The 25,804-nt window shown below is 44.4% G+C and overlaps 1 protein-coding gene across 1 annotated transcript in view; it reads left to right on the top strand.

Annotated features, from left to right (window-relative positions):
• LOC309559479 (cytochrome P450 2G1-like) overlaps positions 1-25,804 on the top strand; it is a 72,728-nt gene that overhangs the window by 21,694 nt on the left and 25,230 nt on the right. Inside the window, exons 3-5 of the mRNA XM_082262753.1 lie at positions 8,649-8,798; positions 12,122-12,282; positions 24,256-24,432. Coding sequence (XP_082118879.1) covers positions 8,649-8,798; positions 12,122-12,282; positions 24,256-24,432 — 488 coding nt within the window. The remainder of the gene's footprint in view (positions 1-8,648; positions 8,799-12,121; positions 12,283-24,255; positions 24,433-25,804) is intronic.

The following is a 25,804-nucleotide window of genomic DNA, read 5'->3' as shown; positions in this document are numbered from 1 at the left end:
ATTTCCTATTCCGCTATTCAATAAAAACCTTTGAGGATCAATTGAATTGCGGGATAGTCTGTGTCGGTACGTGTGAGAGAGATCCACCTTTCCAAGTTGTTGGGGTTCATCTCATACTTCTGAAGGTTTGAGGGTGCTGCCTGTTCCATACTCCCCCTACTCCTCATCTAGCCTTTTAGGGGTACAAACAATAGTAATTGGGGCCTAGTGTGGTTGTGTACGTGTGATATACATACACTTTTTTTGGATCATATTTTCTATTCCGCTATTTAATCAAAAACCTTTGGGGATCAGTTAAATTGGGGGATAGTCTGTGTTGGTACGTGTGAGAGAGATCCACCTTTCCAAGTTGTTGGGGTTCATCTCATACTTCTGAAGGTTTGAGGGTGCTGCCTGTTCCATACTCCCCCTACTCCTCATCTAGCCTTTTAGGGGTACAAACAATAGTAATTGGGGCCCAGTGTGGTTGTGTACGTGTGATATACATACACTTTTTTGGGATCATATTTTCTATTCCGCTATTTAATCAAAAACCTTTGGGGATCAGTTAAATTGGGGGATAGTCTGTGTCGGTACGTGTGAGAGAGATCCACCTTTCCAAGTTGTTGGGGTTCATCTCATACTTCTGAAGGTTTGAGGGTGCTGCCTGTTCCATACCCCCCCTACTCCTCATCTAGCCTTTTAGGGGTACAAACAATAGTAATTGGGGCCTAGTGTGGTTGTGTACGTGTGATATACATACACTTTTTTTGGATCATATTTTCTATTCCGCTATTTAATCAAAAACCTTTGGGGATCAGTTAAATTGGGGGATAGTCTGTGTCGGTACGTGTGAGAGAGATCCACCTTTCCAAGTTGTTGGGGTTCATCTCATACTTCTGAAGGTTTGAGGGTGCTGCCTGTTCCATACCCCCCCTACTCCTCATCTAGCCTTTTAGGGGTACAAACAATAGTAATTGGGGCCTAGTGTGGTTGTGTACGTGCGAGATACATACACTTTTTTTGATCATATTTCCTATTCCGCTATTCAATAAAAACCTTTGAGGATCAATTGAATTGCGGGATAGTCTGTGTCGGTACGTGTGAGAGAGATCCACCTTTCCAAGTTGTTGGGGTTCATCTCATACTTCTGAAGGTTTGAGGGTGCTGCCTGTTCCATACTCCCCCTACTCCTCATCTAGCCTTTTAGGGGTACAAACAATAGTAATTGGGGCCCAGTGTGGTTGTGTACGTGTGATATACATACACTTTTTTTGGATCATATTTTCTATTCCGCTATTTAATTTAACTGGGCCTCCATGCGAGACCTGTGTGCCTTGTTGCGCTGTTTTGAGTACTCCACCAACATGGCCAGTGGCAATGACGCCGTTCTCAGCTTAACTATCCCACTTCTATGCCTCCTTGAAAAAACAATTCGGGCGATGATGGAAGAGGATGTGGCACAGGATGAGGAGGAGGAGGAGGATGAAGAGGTAACATTTCCAAGGCTTTCAGGGCAGTCATTCGCAAGGGGCTCCGAGGGTGGGTTCCTGCACACGCAAACGCCAGGGACGCAATTGTCCAGCAGGGGCACAGTTCTGGAGGATGAGGAGGATGAGGAGGAGGAGGAGCTGGAGGAGGAGATGGAACCATGTTCACAGCAGGGTGGCACCCAGGCCAGCTCATGGCCATCACTGGTGCGTGGCTGGGGGGATACAGAGGACACGGACGATACACCTCCCACAGAGGACAGCCTTTCGTTGCCTCTGGGCAGCCTGGCACACATGAGCGATTACATGCTGCAGTGTCTCCACAACGACCGCCGAGTTGCCCACATTCTAACTTGTGCTGATTACTGGGTGGCCACGCTGCTGGATCCCCATTACAAGGACAACGTACCGTCCTTAATTCACTCACTGGAGCGCGATCGCAAGATGCGCGAGTACAAGCGCACGCTGGTAGACGCCATGCTGCTGGCATTCCCATCTGACAGCGGGGCCACAGTGGAAGCACAAGGCAGAGGAGGAGGAGGAGGAGGTCGCCAACGCAACCAGGGCACCGCCAGCACCTCAGAAGGCAGGGTTAGCATGGCCGAAATGTGGAAAAGCTTTGTCAGCACGCCACAACAAACAGCAGCACCAGCAGCTCAGATGGAACGTCTTAGCAGGAGGCAGCATTTTACCAACATGGTGGAGCAGTATGTGTGCACACGCCTACATGTAGTGAATGACGGGTCTGCCCCCTTCAACTTCTGGGTCTCCAAATTGGGCACATGGCTTGAGCTTGCCCTTTACGCCTTGGAGGTGCTGGCGTGCCCTGCAGCCAGTGTATTATCTGAACGGGTATTTAGCACGGCTGGGGGCGTTATAACAGACAAGCGCAGCCGCCTGTCCAGAGACAATGTGGACAAGCTCACGTTCATTAAAATGAACCAGGCATGGATCCCACGGGACTTTTCCGTACCTTATGCAGAATAGCAATGGATACCGACCTTACCCACCCATTGTTCCATTTTTGCTCTTTCTCACTCTTTTGGGGTGTACCCTCATTTAAAATTTTTGAAAAGAAGCAGTGTTGGCTACCTCGTCCTCCTCCTCAGGGCCAGATTAATGTAGGGGCTATTGGAGCTGCAGCTCCAGGCCCCTACCTTTTATATAGGCCCCGGGTTGGCCATATTCACTGTTACCGCTCTTCTGTCACTTGTAAACACAGAAGTCTGGCTTCTATGCTCGCTTCCCCAGGCAGCACCCTCAGAACCTCCCCACACAGCGTGAAGGCCGGACAAGGAGGGACAGTTGGCGATGCATGGATGTGTTTATGGGCTTCAGAGACAGCATCCCATGTTGAATTAGGCATGCATGGCTGCACCCTTCCTCCTCTGGGTGCATGGCAAGGCACGGCCCTTAAGGCCCTTCAAAATCCTCAGCACCAAGCCCATGATGCTGTTAATCCGGCCCTGGTCCTCCTCCACCGCCGCTTCCACCTACACCGCCCATAGGTGTGCGCAGCCTATTGCATTAAGGTGTGCACCCCAAAGTTGAAATACACATGCATGTGTTTGCCAGCAGGGAGAGTAATGTATCGGGGCCATGTACCTGTAGGCAAGGAGAAATAGAGCAGAGCAGGTCCCAGGGAGATCTTTCCCATCTCCTCACTGGCAATGCTATGTGCCCTAGGTGATTAGGGTGTGCCCAGGCACACCCAGCACACCCTGTGCGCACGCCTATGTCACCGCCACATCCACCACCACCTCAACCTCCCTCCTACTCCATATGGGCCTCGTCCTTCAGAGATGAAGAAGAACATTGTTTTATTTTTCTGTTTTTTTTTTGTTGTTTTAAGTTATTTCCCTATCCACATTTGTTTGCAGAGCACTTGCCATGCTCTTAATTACGTTTTGCTGCCATTTGCAGCACTCTAGCCCTTTCCTTTGGTGTTTTAGAGCCATTTTAGTGCCTTAAAGTTCGGGTCCCCATTGACTTCAATGGGGTTCGGTGTCCGGGAAAAGTTCGGTAAAAGTCCGGGACACGGACCCGGACTTTTTTTTAAAGTTCGGCCGAACCCGTCGAACACGGACATCTAGGTGTTCGCTCAACCCTAGTAATCATTAATATATCTTTTTTTTTTCATTGCAATATTTTTTATAAGAAAATAAAACGATCTTTTAACAGGCACAACATTGCATTGAGAGACAATTGCCCATTCAGAAAAAAACAAAACAAAACATTTACTGTGAATAATTACAGTGTAAGAGGTATCAATGTAATCTTACAGTATATACATAAATAAAGAGATGTTGCAAATTCACTAATATATAATCTTTAAGTGAAATATTGTAAGTACCCATGTTTAACCACTTCTGGACCAGAAGGTTTTACCCCCTTAATGACCAGGCCGTTTTATGCGATACGGCACAATGTTCATTTAACTGACAATTACGTGGTCGTGCGACGCTGTACCCAAATAAAATTGATGTCCTTTTTTTTCCACAAATAGATCTTTCTTTTGGTGGTATTTGATTACCTCTGCGATTTTTATTTTTTTGCGCTTTAAACCAAAAAAGAGCAACAACTCTGCAAAGAAAAAAAAAACAATATTTTTTACTTTCTGCTATAAAACATTCATAAAAAAAAATAAAAAATCAAATTTTTTCATCATTTTAGTCCAATATGTATTCTGCTACATATTTTTAGTAAAAAAAAAATCCCAAATAAGTGTATATTGATTTTTGCAAAAGTTATTGCGTCTACAAACTAGGGGAAAGATTTATGTCATTTTTATTTATTTATTTTTTTTACTAGTAATGGCGGCGATCAGCGATTTTTCGCGGGACTGCGACATTGCGGCAAAAAGATCGGACACCTAGCTGACATTTTTTACACTTTTGGGGGGACCAGTGACATTACTACAGTAATCAGTGCTAAAGATATGCACTGTTACTGTAATAATGACACTGGCAGGGAAGGGGTTAACACCAGGGACGATTAAATAAGAGGAACACAGGATCCTTGTGTTCATTACTGACAGAACAGCCGTTCTGTCTCCACAGGGAGCGATCGTGGGTGCCCGGCAGACATCGTGGACCCACTGATTGGCTCTCCCTGTGGCCAGTTAGCGTGCATGCGCACCCCCACTAGCGGTCCCACGAAGTGACGTAAAGGTACGTCATTTCACGGGACAGAGCTGACCAGCCACAGTAGTTTTGCAGCGGTTAATTTGATACCAACCTTTTTTAGTTCTTGTACAGCAGGCACAGGATGTGAAAGACAGAAGTAGTGCAACATGAAACCTGAAATACATTTTAATGTGCCTATTACTAAAAGTACTTTATTTGCTGTCTGCCCCTGCTGGAGAGATCCTCATCAGTTCCTGTACTGGTGGTACAACTCGAAGGGAAATCTTTAATCTTTCCAGTGGGAATTCAAACAGACAAGAGATAACAGACAAGTTCTAACCAGGGCTTTTTTTTCAGCGGGAACGTGGGGGAACGCAGTTCCGGCACCTCTAGCACTGAATATATGCCATGACAAGGGGTGCTGGAGGGTCTACTGATGCTGGATCTATTGATGCTGGAGGGGATCTATTTTTGGATGGCAATCTATTGTTGCTGGTGGAGGATCTTTTGATACTGTGGGTTAATTGTTGCTGGAAGGGATCTACTGTTTGGGGAGGGGGTCTACTTTTGCTGGCTGCTCTAGAGTCTATTGATGCTGGCTGCTGGGAGATCTTTTGCTGCTGCTGGGGGTCTATTGCTGCTGGGGGGGGGGGTATATTGCTGCTGGCTGTGGGGGATCAATTTTATTGCTTTTCTTGTTTTTAATAACCAAATTCCATACATTCCACTACAAAATTATACTTGACTCTATATTCTCTAAAAGGGGCTGTACTGGAAGCTGGGTAGGAGGTGGATCCAAGTGTCGGTGCTCAGAGGTGGGTAGGGGTGGAACCAAGGGTTAGTGCTCAAAGGTGGGTAGAAGTAACTTAGAAAGGGGAGTTCCTGCACTCTTTCTCTGAGAAAAAAGCCCTGGTTCTAACCATTCCCTATTCCTCCTACAACTAAAAAATCCAGTACATCTCCAAAATATCATACAAAGTGAGAAGAAGATTCTCATAGCTCAATATACAGTATAGTATAAGTGCTTTATTAGCAAAAGACTGAATGTGGCTGCTCACCATAAGACAAGGTAAAAAAGGTATTTATAATGTTTTTTATTTTTTATTTTTTTTAATCTCTATACACAAATGTTTTGCCTTGTTGGGTTGTTTTACAAGGTGATGGATTGCAATCACCTTAAGGTGATGGGAACAGTGATGATTATCTAGGATTGTTACTTATCTTGGAAGTTGGGGACATCAGTGCAAATATACATTCACCAGCCACTTTATTAGGTACACCTTGCTAGTACCGGGTTGGACCCCCTTTTGCCTTCAGAACTGCCTTAACCACTTGCCGACCAGTCACTGGGACTGTACTGCGGCAAAGTGGCTCGATTCCTCCCCTAGTAGGCGGCGCTCGCGCACCGCCGGAGGCGTGCTCCCGCTGTTTTCAGTCACAGCGGGAGTCGGGCCAGGGGAGGAGCAGCGGCGAACGCCGCTGTTCTTCCCCGATCGTCAGGGAATCAAGTTCGGAGATCCACCCGCTTGTGTAAACAGAGCGGGCGGATCTCCTAAGTGACAAACAGTGGCAGATTGCAGGGTTCAGCATAGCTGAACATGCGATCTGTCCCTGTGTCACTCAGTCACCTCCCCCCACACACGTTAGTAAGCACCAGGCATACATTAACCCCTCCCTCTCCAATAAAATTAACTCCTACCCTGCCAGTGTAATTTTTACAGTAACAGTGCATATTTATAGCACTGATTACTGTAGTAATGTCACTGGTACCCCCAAAAGTGTCAAAAATGTCAGTCAAGGGTCCGATCTGTCCGCGGCAATGTCGCAGTCCTGCAAAAGAAATCGCAGATCGCCGCCATTACTCGTTAAAAAAAAAACACCAAAAATGACAGAAATCTTTCCCTTAGTTAGTAAACGCAATAACTTTTGCGCAAACCAATCAAAATACGCTTATTCTGATTTTTTTTTTTACCAAACATAGGTAGCAGAAAACAAATTGGCCAAAAATTTAAAAAAAATTTTGATTTTTACATTTTTTGGGGGGGGAATTTCATATAAAAAAATGTTAAAAATATTGTTATTTTTTCAAAATAAACGCTCTTTTTTTGTTTATAGCGCAGAAAGTAAAAATCACACAGGTGATCAAACACCACCAAAAGAAAGCTCTGTTTGTGGGGAAAAAAGGACGTAAATTTCGTTTGGGTACAGTGTCGCACGACCGCGCAATTGTCCGTTAAATTCGCACAGCGCCGAATCGCAAAAAGTGGCCTGGACGTAAGACAGCAAAATCCTCCGGTGGTAAAGTGGTTAAACTTCATGGCATCGATTCAACAAGGTGTTGGAAATATTCCTTAGAGATTTTGGTCCATAGTGACATGAAAGCATTACGCAGTTGCTGCAGATTTGTCGGCTGCAAATCCAAAATGCAAATTCACGTTCGACCACATCCCAAAGGTGCTCTGTTGGATGGAGATCTGGTGACTGTGGAGGCCATTGGAGTACAGTGACCTCATTGTCATGTTCAAGAAACCAGTGGTGAGATGATTTGAGCTTTGTGACATGGTGCATTGTCCTACTGGAAGGAGCCATCAGAAGATGGGTGACACTGTAGTCATAAAGGGATGGACATGGTCAGCAAAAATACTCAGGTAGGGCGTGGCGTTTAAACAATGCTCAATTGGTACTAAGGGGCCCAAAGTGTGCCAAGAAAATATCCTCCACACCATTACACCACCACCAGCCTGAACCGTTGATACAAGGCAGGATGGATCCATGCTTTCATGTTGTTTACACCAAATTCTGACCCTACCAACTGAATGTCGCAGCTGAAATCGAGACTCATCAGACCAGGCAACATTTTTCCAATCTTCTATTGATCCTGTGCGAATTGTAGCCTCAGTTTCCTGTTCTAAGCTGACAGGAGTGGCACCCGGTGTGGTCTTCTGCTGCTGTAGACCATCTGCTTCAAGGTTTGATGTGTTGTGCATTTAGAGATGGTATTCTGCATACCTTGGTTTTAACGAGTGGTTATTTGAGTTACTGTTGTCTTTCTATCATCTCCAACCAGTCTGCCCATTCTCCTCTAACCTCTGACATCAACAAGGCATTTTAGTTCACACAACCACCGCTCACTGGATATTTTCTCTTTTTCTGAGCATTTTCTATAAACCCGAGAGATGGTTGCACCTGAAAATCCCAGTAGATCAGCAGTTATTGAAATACTCAGACCAGCTCGGTTTGAACTTCCGCAAGTTGTCTTCACCACGTCTAGATGCCTAAATGCATTGAGTTGCTGCCATGTGATTGGCTGATTAGCAATTTGTGTTATCAAGCAATTGAACAGGTGTACCTAATAAAGTGGCCGTTAGATGTATATTAGAAATCTATTTGGATGTGGACTTCACTGTCATTGCAATATTATTGTGGATTTTACATGTTGTTGTTTTTTTTTCACATGTTTATAAGTTGATTTATGTTATCAATTTATTATTGACACTGTATAACGCTACATTCTTACGGACCTGCAAATATTTAAATATTTGTTCAGGAAATATTTATATCATTTATTTTCCTAGCGTTTCACTGAGACTTGTAATAGGTTTTAGCGCCGGTTCACATTACCGCGACGCTACTTGCAGGGGCGACCTCCGAGATCGCGGTGCGAGCAGCGCGCCGCGACCTTGGAGCGGCCGCCACGGACTTCATAACATTGAAGTCTATGGCGGTCGCCTCCTGGTCGCCCCAAAGAAGCTCCGGACCCTTTTTCTAGGTCGGAGCGACTTGTGTCGCTCCTATTAGAACGGGTCCGCAGCTTCCCTATGGGAGGCGACCTGCAGCGACCTGTGAGGCGACCAGGTCGCCTCACAGGTCGCCCCAGTGTGAACCGGCACTAAGAGTATTACTGGTGAACAGAATTTGAACCTCTTTAGAAGATGAAATAGTTAAAATCCATGAGTTTTAATGAAAACAATTATGGATGTTTTAGGTCATTTCATGTTTTATATAACTGCAGTTTTCAAGCATTTTCTGTACATTTCTGATTATTGATTTGCAGGAATCGTCTTCAGCAATGGGGAACGATGGAAAGATTTGCGCAGGTTTTCACTCACCATGCTCAGAAATTTTGGAATGGGGAAGAAATCTATTGAGGAGAGAATACAGGAGGAAGCTGGGTTCTTGGTGGCAGCGATTAAATCTCTGAAAGGTATGTTGTCTGATTGTACGTCCTGGAAGGAATACATGGGCATCCGCAGGTAGGAGCAAGGGGGGCAAATGCCCCCCCCCCCCCCCGGATTCTCAACTTCTTCTTTCAAGTGGTTTTTAAGCCACTTTATACCATCCTGTCAGGTCTGTTTAATAATCCTGTGTGTCTGAGTATGTGTGTGTGTGTTTTTTTTGTTTTTTTTTAAAAAACGTTTTTGTACCAGTTTTCAGAGGGCCGAGCACCGCTCACGTGACCCATCGGCTCTCTCCTCTCCCCGTCTGACAGCTGCCTGCAGCGGGCGGGGCCGAGGATTTCTCACTGATGTCAGTCGGGAGGGGAGAGGAGGAGAGAGGCGGCGGGTCACGTAATCGGCGATTGGCCCTCTGAAAACTTGTAAAGAACGGCTTATTTTTATAAAACACAGACAGAGGGGCACACAGGATTATTAAACAGACTGTAGACAGGATATTAAACTTTATATGAAACTACAGCAGAAGCAGCATAATGACTAAGACCCTCCCCTTCATAACATTGTTGAAAAGGGGTGGAGCATGGGTGACCTTAAAATGATGCCCCCCGAAAAATGTTCTGCGGACGCCCATGAAGGAATATGAAAATTATTTACACGCAGTGCAAAATAATAATTTCAGTAGTGTTTCTCAGAGAAAAAAATGGATACATTGTATCTTGATGTTCCCAAAATATGGGACTTATTTAGGCATCTGAAGGAAAATTGTTGTTGTTTCCTAAAACAACCAGTCCAGTTGTGAAAATCTGTTTTTCTGCAATAGACAAGAACAACAGTCCTCCTTCTATATTTTTATTGTTTCATAGCAAATCGGATGTGGCCCACTTCATTTGCCCATGTACCCCTACATTTTGAGTTTGTATTGGTGGTTCAGCACTGGCTGATCTGTAGCCCCACATGGAGACTGGATGTATCTACCTATTCTTCCAAGCCACAATAGGATTTTCGTTAGGCAACTTAGTAGTGATCGTGATCGACCGATAATCGGCAAAGCCGATATATCGAGGGCTGATATGCACTTTCCCCAATATATCGGAATCGGCCACCAAGGTGGCCAGTATTGCCGATATTTTGGGAAAGTGCTTGTACCGGAATGATGCCTGCAGCTAGAAGCATCACCCCGGTACCGGCATCCATAGGCGATGGTCGGTTGTCTTGTAATGACAACCAATGCGGCTGAGAAGCCGCTCGGCTGCCATTACAAGGAGTGGGAGGGGACGTCCCTCCCTCCCGCCGCCTTCCGCGGCTCGCCCGGGTCTCCCATCCCACCGGGAGACCAGGGCAACCAGCCTGCATGGCCGCCGAAGACACGATCAAAGACGCATTTGGCTCTGATCGGGTCTCCATGTAAAAACCCGGAAGTAATGTCATGACATTACTTTCGGGTACTCAGCGCCAGATTAAAAAAAAAAATGACAGCATTCAGAACAACTTGGTGTTTTGAATGCTTTTAAGTGCAGAGGAGAGGTTTGGGGTCTTTTAGACCCCAGATCCTTCCACAAGAGTACCTGTCAAGTGATAAAAATGAAAAAAAAAAAATTTTAAATGTACACAAATATCTGCCAATATCGGCTGATACCAATATGCAATGGCCAAAACATCTGTATCAGTATCGGCAACGAAAAGCCAATATTGGTCGATCACTACAACTTAGGCTTGTGCCTATAGGCACCTTTACAGTAGGAGTGACAGACTTCTCTAGGATTGGCTGCCATTTGGCCTCCATATTTCAGCACTAAAAAATAACACCCATATGCGGCAATGGTGTCATAAACATACAGTCAGTTTTGCCAACTGTCAGTATTTTTACTGGTAGCCAGTCACAGAAAAAGGTTGCCAGTAAAAAATATGGTTGTGACACTCGGAGCTGGCCGAGATCATCCAGATTCCTGCCACGGCATGTTCTGGCAGCACCCGCAGGGACGGGTCTGTTGGAGGAGATGCCTGAGTGTGTTGTGTGACTGTGGGGTGGGGGGGGGGGTGCATGTTGTGTCAGTGAGGTGTCATCATCATCATCTGTGCTGCTGCACACTGCTGTCAGTAAAATTAAAGTAAAGTAAATTAAAATAAAATAAGAAATATGTTTTTTGCCATAACCACTTTGCCCCCTTAATGACCAGTCCTATTTTGCGATTCGGCACTGCGTTATTTTAACGGACAATTGCGCAGTCGTGCGACGCTGTACTCAAATTAAATTGAAGTCATTTTTTTTCCCACAAATAGAGCTTTCTTTTGGTGGTATTTTATCACCTGTGCGATTTTTATTTTTTGCGCTATAAACAAAAAATTGCGAAAATTTAAAAAAAAAATTACATTCTGCTATATGACATTCTCAAAAAAAAAAATTAAAAATCCAATTTTTTTAACATTTTAGGCCAAATTGTTTTCTGCTACATATTTTTGGTTAAAAAAATTGCAATAAGTGTATTTTGATTGGTTTGCACAAAAGTTATTGCGTATACTAACTACAGGAAAGATTTATGTCATTTTTATTGTTTTTTTTTTTTAATAGTAATGGCGGCGATCTGCAATTTTTTGGGGGACTGTGACATTGCGGCAGACAGATTGGACCCCTAACTGCCCTTTTTTACACTTTTGGGGGTACCAGTGACAATACTACAGTAATCCATGCTAAAAATATGCACTGTTACTGTAATAATGCCATTGGCAGGGAAGGGGTTAACCCTGTGGGTGATCAAGGGGTTAAGTGTGAGCGTAGGGGAGTGATTCTAACTGTGGGGGGCGTGGCTTGTGAAATGATCACAGAGACATGCGATCCTATATAGCAGGATCACACAAGCTCTGTGATCATCCCAGGGAGAAGGACGGTCGGCTGTATTTACAACAGCCGACCGCCCTTCTCTCTCAGTGGGGAACGATCACGGGTGTCAGGAGGCAATTGGAGCCACCTGACACCCGCATCGGCTTCCCTGCTTACCATCGGGGGCGGGAGCACGTGTGCTCCGGCGGCACGCGCTCACCCCCTAGCTACCCCCAGGTGAGCAAGTCTACGTCGTTTTGTCTGTACGAGCCAGCCTGCCCCAGCATGCTAATGTAAGCGGTCCGGAAGGGGTTAATATCTACCTTAAATCACATTTCTAATTGCATATTGTACTTATTTGTAGTCTGAATACTAAAATTTGCACTTACATCTGTCATTTTGTAACTTGTGAAAATGGCAGTTAAAAACTTGGCTGTGCCAGTAATTTTGGGTGTCGTGTCAGTAAATTTCAAAGTGAAGTATAAAAGTGTCACAAATCTGTACAATAACTAGATTTTTAAAATTTGCCTGCAGAAAAATCCATCGACCCAACGAACCTCCTAGTCCAGGCTGTTTCCAACGTCATCTGTTCTGTAGTGTTTGGAAACCGTTTCGAATATGATAATCAGAGTTTTCAGGAACTGTTGAACTTGTTTGCTGCAACATTCAAAGACGTCAGCAGCTCTTGGGGACAGGTAGGTGATGCTGGTGCTACATGGCTTACTAAGGAACATTGATCTTAAAGGGGAACTTCTCTCCATTCCTTTACAATTTTTTTGTTCACCCCCTTACTTTGAATGCTGGGTTGTCCACAAACAATCCACCCACCCATCAAATCTAACTCTGGGTCCCACACCCACATATTCTTGTCTGATCTCATCAGGTTGTCAGCTGTTTCTTCCAGGTTCTTCGAGCTAGCCCCCTGATGACGCTCAGCTGCAGAGATTACTGGCACATGTACAGCTAACAGTGCAGCGTAGATTACTCTGAACCCTCATGGGATGACATCAGTATTCCAGGAGGCTTCAGGCAGGGGGTTGACATCATTCCCATTTATGTAAGAAAGTGAAAGGTACAGGTCCTGCAAAAAAGCCACTTAACCCCCCCCCCCCGCCAATGGTTTGCAACTAGTTGTGTAATGGGGTTCAGGGCCGAGAGAAGGGGTGAGCGGAAGGGGCGGCTGCCCTGGGCACTATGGAATTGTGTGAGGTGGGGGGGTGCCACCAGGAGATTGCTAAGAGTGGTGATCTAGGGGAATCTGTGTTGGGAAGGAGAAGATGTATGCTAGGAGGATGGATTTCGGGGGGGAACTTGTACTGATAGGGAGGGAGTTCAAGTGGGAGGGAGGGAGATGTGTACTAGGAGGGTAAATTTTAGGGGTAGAGGATTTGTGCTAGGAGAGGTGATTTGTTTTTTTGTTTTGTTTTGGTGGGGGGGGGGGCATTTGAGCTGGGGGGAATTGGGGGATGGGGGCACAAAGATTTGTGCACAGAGGGTGGAGGATTTTATCAGGGGGAGAATTTGTACTGGAAGGAGGGGGGATCCATGCTTAGGGGGTAAGCATGCATAATAATGCTGTGTTTTTATGGGGGGAATTTTGTTGAAACATAATACGTATTCATTTTGGAGGGGGCGCAGTTTGGCATGTTTGCCCTGGGCTCTAGAATACCTTGTCCTGGTACTGATGGGGGTAAAAGGTGAAGGTCTGCATTTAATCATCTCTTTGGAACAGTGTTGTAGGACTTGATGCTGAAATAATAAATCTGGATTATATTAATAAAAACAGGCATACAACAAAGCAATCAAGATGCTGAAGCTATGGTTAAAAAAAAGAAAAAGAAAAAAAAGAAACTGTGGTTACCAAATTCTAGTGAATGATATAGGGCAGGAAAAGGCTGATCAAAATTCTCACTATCCACTTTCCTCAAAACGTTTGTCTGTTGTAATAATTAGCTAATGTTAATAAATAGATAGGTCTTTCATACCATATGAAAAAGTATCCAGATTACTTTTATAAATCTTGTTTTTCATTATAAATCATGTCTGTACAAAAATGGATATATTGTGGCTTATCAATCCTTAAAGTGATAGCTCATCCATTAAAAAAAAAAAAAAAGGGATGAATTGGAGCAGTTATGATTGGTCAACACGGTCACATGCCAACAATCACCAATCAGAACTGCTCTGATCTGTCCCAGCATCCCTAGGGAAAGAAGAGGAAGAACAGCATGATTTGTGAACATCAGGACCACTGCACCGGACTGTGTGAATGATGAAACTATATCAGCCACGGAGGTAAGTGCAGTGGGAACAGGAAGGGCGAGGAGGGTGTAGGGGTGTTAGTACACCTTTTTTTTTCTGAAAAAGGAGCATTATCACTTATTACATCATCACAGGGTGGTACTGTGGATGTATAAACCAGTAGAAAGGTGCCACATCCATTTTGAACTGAACAATATAGAGTGGGAGAAAAACCATGGACTTTCTTGGCACCAAAACAGACCATTTCTTATACAAGTAACAATTTTTATATCATACAACATGGGAAAATGTCTAAAATCTCATAGATACAATTCGATACTCAAAATAAGCTACTATTGTAACCAAAGACCCCAGACCAATCTTATAGAGATATAAATGTAAAAGCCAGATGGTTTACTGCCAACATCTAGAAGGAATCTGTATAGGTTGATGTAGCTTGATGAAGCTCAACATGTTTCGTGACAGTGCTCTTCCTCAGGAGTTGGAGTATACATTCTAAATAAGTAAAAATACAAAGTAAGAAACTTTGACAAATCATGTAGCCTCCACATCCATGATTATCATGACTGTAGATAATGGTATCCATTTTCCTAGCTAGTGCAGGGACTAGAGTCTTTAAATACAATAGTAGCTTATTTTGAGTGTCAAATTTTATTTATGAGATGTTAGACATTTTTTCCATGTTGTACAGTATAATACATAAAATAAAATTTGTTACTTTTTAAAAAAAAAATATCTGTTTTGGTGCCTAGAAAGTCCATGGTTTTTCTCCTACTCCGCATTATTACTTTAAATATAGTGACTGCATTTGTTTATTTTATTTATTTTTTTTTTCATTTTTTGTTCACCTGGTGATCTGGCCAGTAACACACTTCCTCTTTTCTTGTGCCTCCATTTTGGATGGAGGAGTAATGGAAACACCTTTGGACAAAAGCATTGGCAATCTGGGGAGAGGGTAATGTTAGATGCACCAGCAGATTTATATGGACTAACAAATTAAAGCTGAACTTCAGCTAACACTTTTTAAGTCATTACAACTGTTTTTTTTTTTTCCTTTTTGGGGTAAAGGTTTGTTGGTGGGGAGGTCCTTTTTTGGACTACTTCAAGTATATGGGCAGAGTCTACTCGCCCTGCACGTGGGGGTGCCTTTGACATGGAGTGTGCCTACCAATACCTGGGACTGTGCAGAGGCTGTGGTCATGTGAACAGTCAAACATTAAGGCAGTTCCCCTACTTAGCGATGAGCTTTATTGTGTGCAGAAATAAAGTGCAAAATTCCGCTAAAACGCAACTTGTCCCATGTCACTACACACTATAACTTGTAAGTTGCAATAGGAGCCTGCGCCCACTCCGCCAGTCCGTTGTACCTCTATTACCTCACTCCCAGTAACAGAATGGGGTCCCGCCAAGCATGCGGATTTCATACGTGCTCTCACTTAACTCTTATCTTCCCATACCTTGTGACCAGGAAATCAATCTCCATAATGCGGGTTTGGATCTGGTTGCCACTGGGGAGGAGCCAAAACATTGACCCCCTCACTACTGGAGCACCTGTCACCTTCCAGGTGCCACGCTTAATGACTAGTTGCTTGTAGCTTGCTTCTTCACTTACAGTAGTTACCCCTAGCAACTACACTCCTCTTCTTGTCTTTGCCAAGTTAACCCCTTTGTAGCAGTGTTGCTTCATACCCCACGTGTGCTTTACAGACTTAAGTTCTTTGGAATACTCCAGAACAAACATGCACCCCTCTGAATAACTTCAGATCAGGCTCATATTGGTAATATAACTTTACTGAACATGATGCAGCATACAGTTTAATATGAACAACATCCTGTCCCTGATCCTAAGATAATGTGGTGGTCCAGGCATGTCTCCATGAGGGGAGATTCCATTATGGCATTGTCCATAGCTTGGATGCTGTCCATGATCCCCAGGTTCTTTAGTGCTACTCTTTCGCCTGCAGGTGAGTCTACAATACCCCTGTGTCCAAGGTCCTGTTCTCCAGTGCCCGCGGATCTTAGCTGTCCCCCTATTTATTTCACAGGTGGGCCTGCCAAAACCAAAAGCCCAGGAACAGAGATGACAACTAACTGCACACATATTTTCAACCTGTTTACAGGTTTCAGAGTCAAGAAACGGGGAAGGGGAATCAAATGGGCCTCAGTTCCCCAAACAAAGGAGCCCACAAGAGGGGGGGGAGGGGAAGGGACGGAAGGGAATAGTGTCTTGATTTTTGGGTACCAAATAATAGTGCAGTACAAAATGAGAAAAGAAAAAAATAAAATTAAGATATCTTTATTAAATACAGGTTAAAATCATATACACACACAAGACATTACAAAAAATTGACAAATAAATACAGTGACAACTTGTGTCAGTACAGTCCCATATTTAGGAGAGACCAAAATTGTCTCAGCATGTTCCTCTACATGTTTTGCGGACTTAGCCGCTTCCTCAGGAGGATTTAATGGGTTAAGTTTTGTATCTAGGGATAACAAAAGAGAAAGTGAAAGATATTGTCTATTTATATGGTAAGTGACAAAGAATATGGGGAGATAAGACAACCTCACCTGTAGTCACTGGTAGACAGGAGACCCCAAGGGGACCGGACCATCAATATCTCTCACCGGCGAGCATGGGAGAAATTTAACAATGGTACACACTGGTATGAGATTAATATTGATATCAGAAATCATTATCATTGGAATTGGTATGTGAATAGAAAAAAGGAAAAAGGAAAGGGGGGGGGGGAGAAAAAAAAGAGAAGGGGAAGGAAAGAACAATAGGTAGGGGGAGGGGGAAAGAGGGGAAAAGGAAAAGGGAGACAGAGGGAAAGGTAAAACTAATGGTAATACTGATAACACTAGGTGTCAAGTGATAACGAAACATATCATATAGGTGTGTCTGCAACAAGTATTCCACACATAGGAGGTCAAAACATGGGGGGGGTAGCTTATTGGTGTAAGGATCAGTCTGCCACAGTATCAGAAATAGGAGGAACAAATGAGAATCATTTGTTGAGCTCTATTGATAAAGGGCATAAATGACTGCAAATAGAAAGATAGTCCTCAAACAATACTCCTAGTAGTTCTTTCAAGATTATTTGTAGAAGGACAAGGTTCTATAAAAATGAAAAAATACATGTCCATAGGTTAACAGATAGGTAGAGTTGATCGAACACCTGGATGTTCGGGTTCGGCGGGTCCGGCCGAACTTGAAAAAAAAGTCTGGGTTCGTGACCCGGACTTAACCCGAACATTACCCCAATCCCGAACCCCATTGAAGTCAATGGTGACCTGAACTTTTGAGCACTAGAATGGCTCTAAAACAAACATGGAAAGGGCTAGAGGGCTGCAAATGGCAGCAAAATCATCTTAAGAGCATGGCAAGTGCTCTGCAAACAAATGTGGATAGGGAAATAACTTAAAATAACATAAAAAACATAAAAATAAAAAATAATAATCTTGAATGATGTAGGAGGAGGACGAGGCCCATATGGAGTAGGAGGTTGAGGTGGCGGTGGATATGGCGGTGAAGGTGGAAGCTGCGGCGGCGGTGGAGGAGGAGGACGAGGTAGCCAACACTGGTTTTGGTTTTTAATTAAAATTTTTTTTAAATGAGGGTACACCCCAAAAGAGTAAGAAAGATCAAATACAACAATGTCTGGGTAAGGCCGGTATACATGTCTATTCTGCACAAGGTACGGACAAGTCCTGTGGGATCCATGTCTGGTTCATTTTAATGAACGTGAGCTTGTCCACATTGCCTCTAGACAGGCGGCTGCGCTTGTCTGTGATAACACCCCCAGAGTGCTAAATACCGTTCAGATAATACACTGGCTGCAGGGCAGGCCAGCACCTCCAAGGCGTAAAGGGCAAGCTCAGGCCATGTGCCCAACTTGGAGACGCAGAAGTTGAAGGGGGCAGACCCGTCATTCAGTACGTCTAGGCGTGTGCACACATACTTCTCCACCATGTTAGTGAAATGCTGCCTCCTGCTAAGACGTTCCATATCAGCTGGTGGTGCTGCTGCTTGTTGTGGCGTGCTGACAAAGCTTTTCCACATTTCGGCCATGCTAACCCTGCCTTCTGAGGTGCTGGTGGTGCCCTGGCTGCGTTGGCGACCTCTTCCTCCTCCTCTGCCTTGGCCTTGTGCTTCCACTGTGCCCCCGCTGTCAGGTGGGAATGCCACCAGCAGTGCGTCTAATAGCATGCGCTTGTACTCACGCATCTTCCGATCACGCTCCAGTGAGGGAATTAAGGACGGTGCGTTGTCCTTGTAACGGGGATCCAGCAGGGTGGCCACCCAGTAATCAGCGCAAGTTACTATGTGGGAAACTCAGCGGTCGTTGCGGAGACACTGCAGCATGTAATCGCTCATGTCTGCCAGGCTGCCCAGAGGCAACGAAAAGAAGTCCTCTGTGGGAGGTGTATCCTCTGTGCCCCCTGTATCCCCCCAGCCACGCACCATTGATGGCCATGAGCTGGCCTTGGTGCCACCTTGCTGTGAACATGGTTCCATATCCTCCTCCATCTCCTCATCCTCCAGAACTGTGCCCCTGCTGGACACTTGTGTCCCTGGCGTTTGTGGGTGCAGGAACCCACCCTCGGAGTCACTTGCAAATGACTGCCCTGAAAGCCTTGGAAATTATACCTCTTCATCCTCCTCCTCATCCTGTGCCACATCCTCTTCCATCATCGCCCGAAGAAGGCATAGAAGTGGGATAGTTAAGCTGAGAACGGTGTCATCGGCACTGGCCATGTTGGTGGAGTACTCGAAACAGCGCAACAAGGCACACAGGTCTCGCATGGTGGCCCAGTTATTGGTGGTGAAGTGGTTCTGTTCGGCAGAGCGACTCACGTGTGCGTGCTGCAGCTGAAGCTCCACTATGGCCTGCTGCTGCTCGCACAGTCTGGCCAACATGTGCAAGGTGGAGCTCCACCCTGTGGGCACGTCACGTATGAGGCGGTGAGCGGGAAGGCCGAAGTTACGCTGCAGCGCTGACAGGCAAGCAGCAGCAGGGTGAGAACGCCGAAAGTGCACACAGACGGCCCACACTTTCTTCAGCAGCTCTGACATATCGGGGTAATTTCTAAGGAACCTCTGCACCACCAAATTCAGCACATGCGCCAAGCAAGGGATGTGTGTCAAGCCGGCTAGGCCCAGAGCTGCTACGAGATTTTGCCCGATATCGCACACCACCAGGCCGGGCTTGAGGCTCACTGGCACCAACCACTCATCGGTCTGCTGTTCAATGCCCCTCCACAACTCCTGTGCGGTGTGTGGTTTTTCCCCCAAACAGGCAAGTTTTAAAACTGCCTGCTGTTGTTTACCCATGGCTGTGCTGAAGTTGGTGGTGAAGGTGTTACGCTGACCGGAAGAGGAGGCGGTAGAGGATGAGGAAGCGGAGTAGGAGGAGTTAGGAACAGGAGGTAAACTGAAGCGCCCTGCAATCCTCGGTAGTGGAAGGACATGCGCCAAACTGCTATCCGCCTCAGGCCCAGCCGCCACTGCATTTACCCAGTGTGCTGTTAGGGAGATATAACGTCCCTGACCGTGCTTACTGGTTCACGTATCCATAGTTAGGTGGACATTGCCACAGATGGCGTTGCGCAGTGCACACCTGATTTTGTCACCCACTTGGTTGTGCAGGGAAGGGATGGCTTACCTGGAAAAGAAGTGGCGGCTGGGTACGACGTACTGTGGGACAGCCACCGCCATATGGCTTTTAAAACTCTGCGTATCCACCAGACGGAATGACAGCATTTCAAAGGCCAGGAATTTTGAAATGCTGGCATTCAGGGCCAGGGATCGCAGGTGGGTAGGGGGGGTACTTCCTCTTCTACTCCAGTGTTTGGGAGATAGAAAGCTGAACGCTTCCACGGGACATTATGGAGATGGTTGTTGGTGACCCAGGTGGTGGTGTTGCTGGTGGATCCTCTGTTTGCAGGGTGGCAGGTGCCACTGTCACTACAGAGGTGGTTAAGAGGCCAAGACTGCAGCAGCAGAAGAGGAAGCAGGAGGAGCCAGAGAGCTTTCTTGGTTTTTGAGGTGTGCACTGCACTGCAGCTCGTGCTTTGCACTTAGATGCCTGGTCATGCAGGTTGTGCTCAGGTTGAGAAGGTTTATGCCTCGCTTTAGGCTCTGGTTGCACAGCGTGCAAACCATCTGGAGACATAAGTGGTTGGGCATCGGTGCACTCAATCTCTTCCACTTCTGGGGCAGGGCTAGGTGGATGGTCCTGGGAAACCATGCTAACAGAGTCATCAAGAAGAAGAAGAGACTGCTGCATGACTTGGGGCTCAGACTGCTTGGCTGATTTGCAAGAGGGTGAGGTGAAAGATTGATGGACATCGGCTGCAGGTGCCAACTCTGACCTTTCAGCAGAAGACTGGGTGGGAGACAATGTGAAGGAACTGGAGGCACTGTCAGCAACCCAATCTACTATCGCCTGTACTTGTTCTTGCCTCAACATTTGTAGAGGCAAATGTGTTCAAACAAATTTTGGACTTTATATGAGGTATGACCAGTGTACACATAATGTTAATAATATACATATACATCTGCTGGTAAGCATATAGAAGCATATGGTTAGCATTACATGTTTAATAATGTATCCATAGCAGTTTGACATAGATACAATAAGTATACAAACAAAGTATGAGGGGACATAAAATGGTATACATTTGGATAATCATGATAAAACCATAATTGTCAATAAAAAGCAATAACAGAATAAATCAGAAACGTATGATATAGATGAATGTTGATAATAGGATGCATGATGGATTGACAAAAGACTTTACATGGCCTCCATTGCTCAACGCGTTTCGTGACCAAAGTCACTTCGTCAGGAGCAGGCACAATGCTGATTTCTAGAAAACATATGAATGTGTGAACAATCTAGCATCCAATGTGGGAGTGTATTGAAATAATACAACAAAAATATATAACTTACAATAAAGTATAGGCTATCAATGAGGCAGTCTGGTCTCCCACAGAAACGTCCATAAAGGGAACTGAGGGGGCAAGGTCTCCGCCCAAGGCCAGAGCGCAGGATCCGGTGACAACGTGTGAATTCCCATGGTAGGGCTTGGGCATGATAGGCAAGTAGAATTCTAGTAGGGTATACCAAAATTAATAATGATTACAAGTGTATATATATATATATATATATATATATATATACATACATATGCATATTTATATATATATATATACATATATATATATATATATATATATATATATATAGACATACACATATATACATGTAATATATATAAAAGGAGGAAAGTCATCAAAATAAAATTTGATGAGCCCAAGACCATAGAAAGTGAATGAAATATAAAAATAGAAAAGGGTGAGTAAGATATGTGGAACAATATATTCCAAATGAGTGAAGTTTTTATACTTATTGTATCTATGTCAAACTGCTATGGATACATTATTAAACATGTAATGCTAACCATATGCTTCTATATGCTTACCAGCAGATGTATATGTATATTATTAACATTATGTGTACACTGGTCATACCTCATATAATGTCCCAAATTTGTTTGAACACCATGTGTTCATATATATAATTTTTTCAATTAATCAGGGATGGAGACTCAATTGCACGAGTCTCATTTAAAGTCCCACTTTCCTCGCCTTCCCTTCTTTTCAACATTCCCTTCCCTTTCCCCCATTTCCCCTTTTGTCCTTTTATTTGTAGAGGCTTATTAGGCCCTGCCAAATACTGCTGCAGGTTCTGTCGCCTACTCGCAGCTGAGAAAGGTGTTTCACCTGTGCATGTAGCTGGCACAGATCGACCACGTCCTCTCCTTGCAACAGGAGCTCCACCAGCAACACCGCGACCCAGGCCATGTCCCTTATTTGACCTTCTCCTCATATTTATCGAATTTTGGATCTTCCCCTAAATGGGTTTTTATTGATAAGCGGAATACAACAACAGTATACACAGGGTGTATCTCACTGTAACATATGCAGACTAGGCCGCAATTAAATTTGTATCCCCTAAATGGGTTTTTATTGCAAAGAGGAATACAACAACAGTATGCAAAGGGTGTATCTCAGTGTAACATATGCAGACTAGGCCGCAATTAACTTTTTATCCCCTAAATGGGTTTTTATTGCAAAGCGGAATACAACAACAGTATGCAAAGGGTATATCTTACTGTACCATATGCAGACTAGGCTGCAATTTATTTTTTTTCCCCTAAATGGGTTTTTATTGATAAGCGGAATACAACAGTATGCAAAGGGTGTATCTCACTGTACCATATGCAGACTAGGCCGCAATTAACTTTTTTTCCCCTAAATGGGTTTTTATTGCAAAGCGGAATACAACAACAGTATGCAATTGGTGCATCTCACTGTAACGTATGAATGAAAATCTGAAAAATAATTGTCCCCTTAATTGGTGCTTGTTGAATAGAAGATTTGAAATGCAGTGTCTAAACGCTGTAAGTCACAGTAAAATATGAAGGAAAAAAGTTTTTCTCTTTTTTAAATGCAGATTAAGCAGACACATATGCACTGAGCTTGCATTAAATGGCCGCTACACACCGCACGCCGCCCACCTAACAGACTGATAAAAGTTTTTTTTTTCTCCCTCCTCCTCCTCGATGTTCTCAGGTCAGGGCATAAAGATCGTGCACTGCACCCCCACACAATACAATCAATGTAGATCGCTGTCTGATAAAAGAAGATTCTTCCGATTCTTTCCCTCAAAGAAATCTCCATCCTGAACCTACAATAATCTCCTATCTCTCCCTCCGGGCAAAAAGATTGTGCACTGCACCCCCACACAATACAATCAATGTAGACCACTGTCTGATTAAAGGAGATTCTTCCTATTCTTTCCCTCAAAGCAATCTCCAGCCTGACCCTACAATAATCTCCTATCTCTCCCTCAGCAGTAGCATCAGGAACCTCTCCCTAGTATAGTTTGAGCAGAGTGACGTGAGGCGCTATGTGATCCCAGCTTATATAGACTCTGGGTCACATGATGCACTGGCCAATCACAGCCATGCCATTAGTAGGCATGGCTGTGATGGCTTCTAAGGGCACATTAGTTAAACGCTTCCTGATTGGCTGCCTTGCACCTGTGGAAACCGCGCCATTAAAACCACGTCAAACCATTAAAACCACCCCAAAACATCAAATAACATTACCAAACAACGGACAGTATCCCAAACATACAGTGAAATGTTCGGGTCCGTGTCTGGGTACCGAATACCCAAAAGTTCGGTACGATCCCGAACAATACAGTCCGGGATCGCTCAACCCAACAGATAGGTCGTTCAATGGGAGAAAAAGAGGACAACAGATTGTAGAATTCAACTTGTATAACAACTTACTCAGCAGAGATCCCCATGCATCATTCTCCCAGTGTGGAAGCAAACAGCGGGCGCCGCCATGATTGATGGCGCCCGCTATTTATGTGTCTTCTAATGACCGAGTGTGCGCCGCGTCTGACGTGGTATATGACTTCGGCCATTCTGTCCACCTGCTATTGCGCATGCGCCGGATTGGCGCACACGCAGTCCACAGGTAAGAAACCAGCAGTAATAGATGGACCGGATGTCCGTCTATGCAGGGGACACATGCCCGCCGTGGGAGAAGTAATCCCACCCATCAGAGGAACTGTCAGTGGCCGGTGACAAGAGGAAGAGGGAGAGAAAAATATCATTAAGAACAATTGTGAATTGTAAGGTACACAAGCCCTAATAAATATGCAATGCAATACATACAAGACAGAAAAAAAGGAAAAACAAAGAATCACTTATCATCATTATAACAGTATGTTGGGCACGCAGGCCCCAATCATTTTTGTATATATAATATTCTGGCAATCAGTGAGTGATCCAAAAGCGAGACAGACACACACAACTAATAGCCAAGTCCATCAAACCAATCCTGCAATAGTAAGAATTTGGCATTGACATTACCCTTAACAGAGAAATTTGATGTAATATGTTGAAATGACATAGAATGAGAAGGAGGGAACCCAAATGAGGTTTAATGAAATGGCTTAAAGGTTTAATAAATGACAATCTGATCATTGTAAGCAACTCTGACAGGCTTAAATGGTTTACCTCAACCCTCTAGCTGCCACTTTTGCTGGACAGCTTGGTATGTTAAAGGGAGATTTACTGTCCATATCAATGTGTGAATGTAAAGGGGGAAAAAAAATCCTAAAAAAAAGAAAACAAATGCAGCCACCACATCTAGGAATTTGCAAGCTGCAACATGAAGCATTTTTGTTTTGGGGTTTAATACTGATTTAATTTTAATGAATATTGTCAAAATGCAGCTGAATGGCATCACAACCTGAGATTTTTATTTTATCTAATTTGAAGGCTTGTAAAAAATACTACCTTTGTGCATGATCCAGTTACAGGAAATGCTCCCAGAAATAATGTACTACATTCCGGGACCTCATCAGAGAGTAAACGGACATTTGGATAAACTGAGGAATTTCATCTTAGAGAGACTGAAGATAAACCAGGAGACGTTGGATCCCAACTGTCCTCGGGATTACATTGACTGTTTTCTTATTAAGCAGCTGCAGGTATGTGAATTTACAACATTTGTTCAGTCAGGCAAGCAATGATATGATAAATGCAGGAACCTACGAAAAGCAAAAAAAAAAATCTAAATTCTCTAACCTCTCCCTGTCAATCTGGAGAATATATGTGGCCGGTAGGCTTATCGCTGCTGAGCATATATATACAGTATCTCACAAAAGTGTGTACAACACACTTTGCTACAATGTAAAGTAGTGAGTGTACAGCTTGTATAACAGTGTAAATTTGCTGTCCCCTCAAAATAACTCAACACACAGCCATTAATGTCTAAACCACTGGCAATAAAAGTAAGTACACCCCTACGTGAAATTGTCCAAATTGGGCCTAATTAGCCATTTTCCTTCCCCGGTGTCATGTGACTCTTTAGTGTTACTAGGTCTCAGGTGTGAATGGGAAGCAGGTGTGTTAAATTTGGTGTTATCGCTCTCACTCTCTCATACTGGTCACTGGAAGTTCGACATGGCATCATGGTTCAACAAAGTGCTCTCTGAGGATCTGAAAAAAGAATTGTTGCGCTACATAAAGATGGCCTAGGCTATAAGAAGATTGCCAAGACACTGAAATTGAGCTGCAGCAGAGTGGCCAAGATCATACATCAGTTTAACAGGACAGTTGAGTGCACGTGCTCAGCATCATATCCAGAGGTTGTCTTTGGGAAATAGACGTATGAGTGCTGCCAGCATTGCTGCAGAGGTTGAAGGGGTGGGGGGGTCAGCCTGTCAGTGCTCAGACCATATGCCGCACACTGCATCAAATTGGTCTGCATGTCTGTCATCTCAGAAGGAAGCATCTTCTAAAGATGATGCCCAAGAAAGCCCGCAAACAGTTTCCTGAAGACAAGCAGACTAAGGACATGGATTACTGGAACCATGTCCTGTGGTCTGTTGAGACCAAGATAAAACTTTTTGGTTCAGATGGTGTCAAGCGTGTGTGACAGCAACCAGGTGAGGAGCACAAAGGCAAATGTGTCTTGCCTACAGTCAAGCCATGGTCTGGGGCTGCATAAGTGCTGCCAGCACTTAGGAGCCACAGTTCATTGAGGGAACCATAAATGCCAACAAGTACTGTAACATACTGAAGCAGAGCATGATCCCCCTCCCTTCGGAGACTGGGCAACAGGGCAGTATTCCAACATGATAACGACCCAAAACACACCTCTAAGACGACCAATGCCTTGCTAAAGAAGCTTAGGGTAAAGGTGATGGACTGGCCAAGCATGTCTCCAGACCTAAACCCTATTGAATAACTGTGGGGCATCCTCAAATGGAGGGTGGATGAGCACAAGGTCTCTAACATTCACCAGCTCCATGATGTCTTCATGGAGGAGTGGAGGAGGACTCCAGTGGCAACCTGTGA

This window comes from Pelophylax lessonae, assembly GCF_965119305.1.
Source record: "Pelophylax lessonae genome assembly, chromosome: 7".
Taxonomy (NCBI): Eukaryota; Metazoa; Chordata; class Amphibia; order Anura; family Ranidae; genus Pelophylax; species Pelophylax lessonae.
This window is presented reverse-complemented; position numbering and strand designations above follow the sequence as displayed.